General features: G+C 50.9%; 1 protein-coding gene across 1 annotated transcript in view; it reads left to right on the top strand.

Annotated features, from left to right (window-relative positions):
* DAP3 (death associated protein 3) overlaps nt 1–2,971 on the top strand; it is a 27,433-nt gene that overhangs the window by 9,707 nt on the left and 14,755 nt on the right. The window contains exons 6-9 of the mRNA XM_035903945.1: nt 259–351; nt 765–895; nt 1,540–1,620; nt 2,615–2,773. Of these exons, the coding sequence (XP_035759838.1) occupies nt 259–351; nt 765–895; nt 1,540–1,620; nt 2,615–2,773 (464 nt within the window). The remainder of the gene's footprint in view (nt 1–258; nt 352–764; nt 896–1,539; nt 1,621–2,614; nt 2,774–2,971) is intronic.

The following is a 2,971-nucleotide window of genomic DNA, read 5'->3' on the forward strand; positions in this document are numbered from 1 at the left end:
CTCCAGACCCCTCCCCAGCTCCGCTGCCCTTCTCTGGACACGCTCCAGCCCCCCCAGGTCCTTCGGGGAGGGAGGGGCCCAACCCTGACCCCAGCACTCGAGGGGCGGCCCCCCCAGTGCCCAGCACAGGGGCACGCTCCCTGCCCTGCTCCTGCTGGCTGCACCACTCCTGATACAAACTGATTCTTTGTGAAAGAATCAGTTAAGAATAAACTGAAGAGGTTTTTTGGAGACTTTCCTTAACAGTCAATGTTGGAGATGGTGAAAAAGGAACGGGGAAAACCATGACACTGTGTCACGTGGTTCACTACTGTGCACGGCAAGGCTGGCTGGTGCTGCACATCCCAGATGGTAAGAACACCGGCGCTGTCTGTGTTACTGCATCAAATACACTGCTGATCCGGAAGGTGCTCCTTCACATGGAAGGGGTAGAGTAGGCCACAGCAAATTATTGTGGTGTTTTTTTCCATAGTGGAGAAGGCTTATAAAACACAGACCCCCAAAATGAACAGAATTCGTTATTTTCACATGCTCTCACATGCTTATAGTCAGTCTTTTTTTCCCCACGAGTGTGACAGGAGACGCACTGTGCGTGGGTCTGTGTGACCTCTTCTGTTCTCGAGGGAGAGCCTTGTCCATTAAGGACGGCAGACTATTCTTACCAGCGTAGCAGGATAAGGATACAAACAGACCCCCCACCATCTAACTCGTACCATTATTTTGACTTTTAAAAAAAGAAAGCAACTGTTTTCTTTTGCTTACAGCTCATCTCTGGGTGAAAAACTGCAGGGAGCTTATGCAGTCTTCCTACAACAAAGAACGGCTTGATCAGCCTTTGCAAGCATCTTCCTGGCTCAAGAACTTCAAAACCTCAAATGAGCACTTCCTAAAAGAGGTTTGTAGAGCTGTCAGGTTGTTTCACTAAGAACTACCCCCAGGATCACCTCAGGGGCTGCATGTGACAGGACAAGGGGGGATGGCTTTAAACTGAAGCAGGGGAGGGTTAGACTGGATCTAAGGAAGAAATTCTTTCCAGTGAGGGTGGTGAAACCCTGGCAGGGGTTGCCCCGAGAGGGGGTGGAGGCCCCATCCCTGGGACCATTCCAGGCCAGGTTGGCCGGGGCTGTGAGCAACCTGATGTGGTTCAAGGTGTCCCTGCTCCTGCAGGGGGGTTGGGCTGGGTGACCTCTGGGGGTCCCTTCCAACCCAAAACATTCTATGATTCTATGTACATAGGCTTTCTGTCATCAAGCACCTTGACACGCATTCTAGATCTGATAATTTTTGAGAAATGCTTAATGTACTAATGCATGCGCTCGTCCTGTGTACAAACCTGCAGGCCCTACCCTTCACTGGAGTTCAACTTTTGTAGAAAAAGAAGTACTTTAAATCCCCCCTGTGGGGATGACAGTTTGCGATGAATGCTGCTCCCAGGTTCTGCACTAGTCTTTAACACTGGCAGAGAACCAGGAATCTTGCCATCCAGACTTGCCTTTACACTACTTAGTTCCTAGTTTAATTGTAGTTCTCTTACTGCAGATAAAAACACAAAAAAAATACGTGTGGGGCAAACGGGAAAGCACGGAGGAGGGCAGACCATTGGGTGAAGTGGTGGAGCAGGTAAGGAACAACAAGAGCTTCTGGCTCTGTCTTACCTTTTATTAGAAGAGCCCATCATTGTGTACCCAGAACAAATTGCTTCTAAAGATCCTACAAATACCAGGGAGGGGATTGTGCCCCTCTGCTCTGCTCTGGGGAGACCTCCCCTGGAGCCCTGCGTCCAGCTCTGGAGCCCTCAGCACAAGGAGGACATGGACCTGTTGGAGCAGGGCCAGAGGAGGGCTACTAAAATGATCCGAGGGGCTACTAAAATGCTCCGAGGGCTGGAGCCCCTCTGCTAGGAGGCCAGGCTGGGAGAGTTGGGGGTGTTCAGCCTGGAGAAGAGAAGGCTGCGGGCAGAGCTGAGTGCGGCCGGTCAGGGCTTCAAGGGGGCCCAGAGGAAAGGGGGGGACAAGCTTTTTAGTAGGGCCAGCTGTGACAGGACAAGGGGGGATGGCTTTAAACTGAAGCAGGGTGGGTTTAGACTGGATCTAAGGAAGAAATTCTTTGCAGTGAGGGTGGTGAAACCCTGGCAGGGGTTGCCCCGAGAGGGGGTGGAGGCCCCATCCCTGGGACCATTCCAGGCCAGGTTGGCCAGGGCTGTGAGCAACCTGATGTGGTTCAAGGTGTCCCTGCTCCTGCGGGGGGGTTGGGCTGGGTGACCTCTGGGGGTCCCTTCCCACCCAAACCATTCTGTGATTCGATGGTTCTATACCAGTTTTAGGAAATGGAAGACATTTCCCCATCAATGAGGTGGCTACAAAATGCATTGTGGAAGATGTGATGGATCTGTAAAGGAAGCTTTATAGACAACTTGAGTAGAAGCAAAAATTAGAATTTGCAAGTTCCAAGTATGATGCTCAGTACCTGAGACCAGATTGTTCCTTTGCAAGGAACGAACTGCTGTCATTTTATCTTCCTCCCCCTTTAGAAAGAACAGACAGTGCCCAGAGTTGCCAGCGTTATACATTAACTCCGAAACCAACCTGAGCTATGTGCCTTTTCCTACTTTAAGGGTTTAGCTCGTGTGAGAAATGCCAGTGATGCTGTAGGGGTTGTGCTGAAAGAGATAAAGCAGCAGTGTCACCTCGGCTCATTCCGACTTCTTGTGGCAGTGGACGGCGTCAACGCACTCTGGGGAAGGACGACGCTAAAGAAGGAAGACAAAAGTCCCGTAAGAAGTGATCTGCTCTGATATTTCTGCATTCCTACTGCAAGGGAGAGCAGGGGAGGGTGTTTTGTTCATTTTTAAGTTCTGTAGTAATCCCTTTACACGAGGTAAAAAACTGGCTGGATGGGTGAGCCCAGAGAGTTGTGGTCAATGGAGTTAAATCCAGTGGCAGCCAGTCACAAGCCTCCAGGGCTCAGTTTT

This window comes from Egretta garzetta, unplaced genomic scaffold (assembly GCF_000687185.1).
Source record: "Egretta garzetta isolate BGI_Z169 unplaced genomic scaffold, ASM68718v1 scaffold141, whole genome shotgun sequence".
Taxonomy (NCBI): Eukaryota; Metazoa; Chordata; class Aves; order Pelecaniformes; family Ardeidae; genus Egretta; species Egretta garzetta.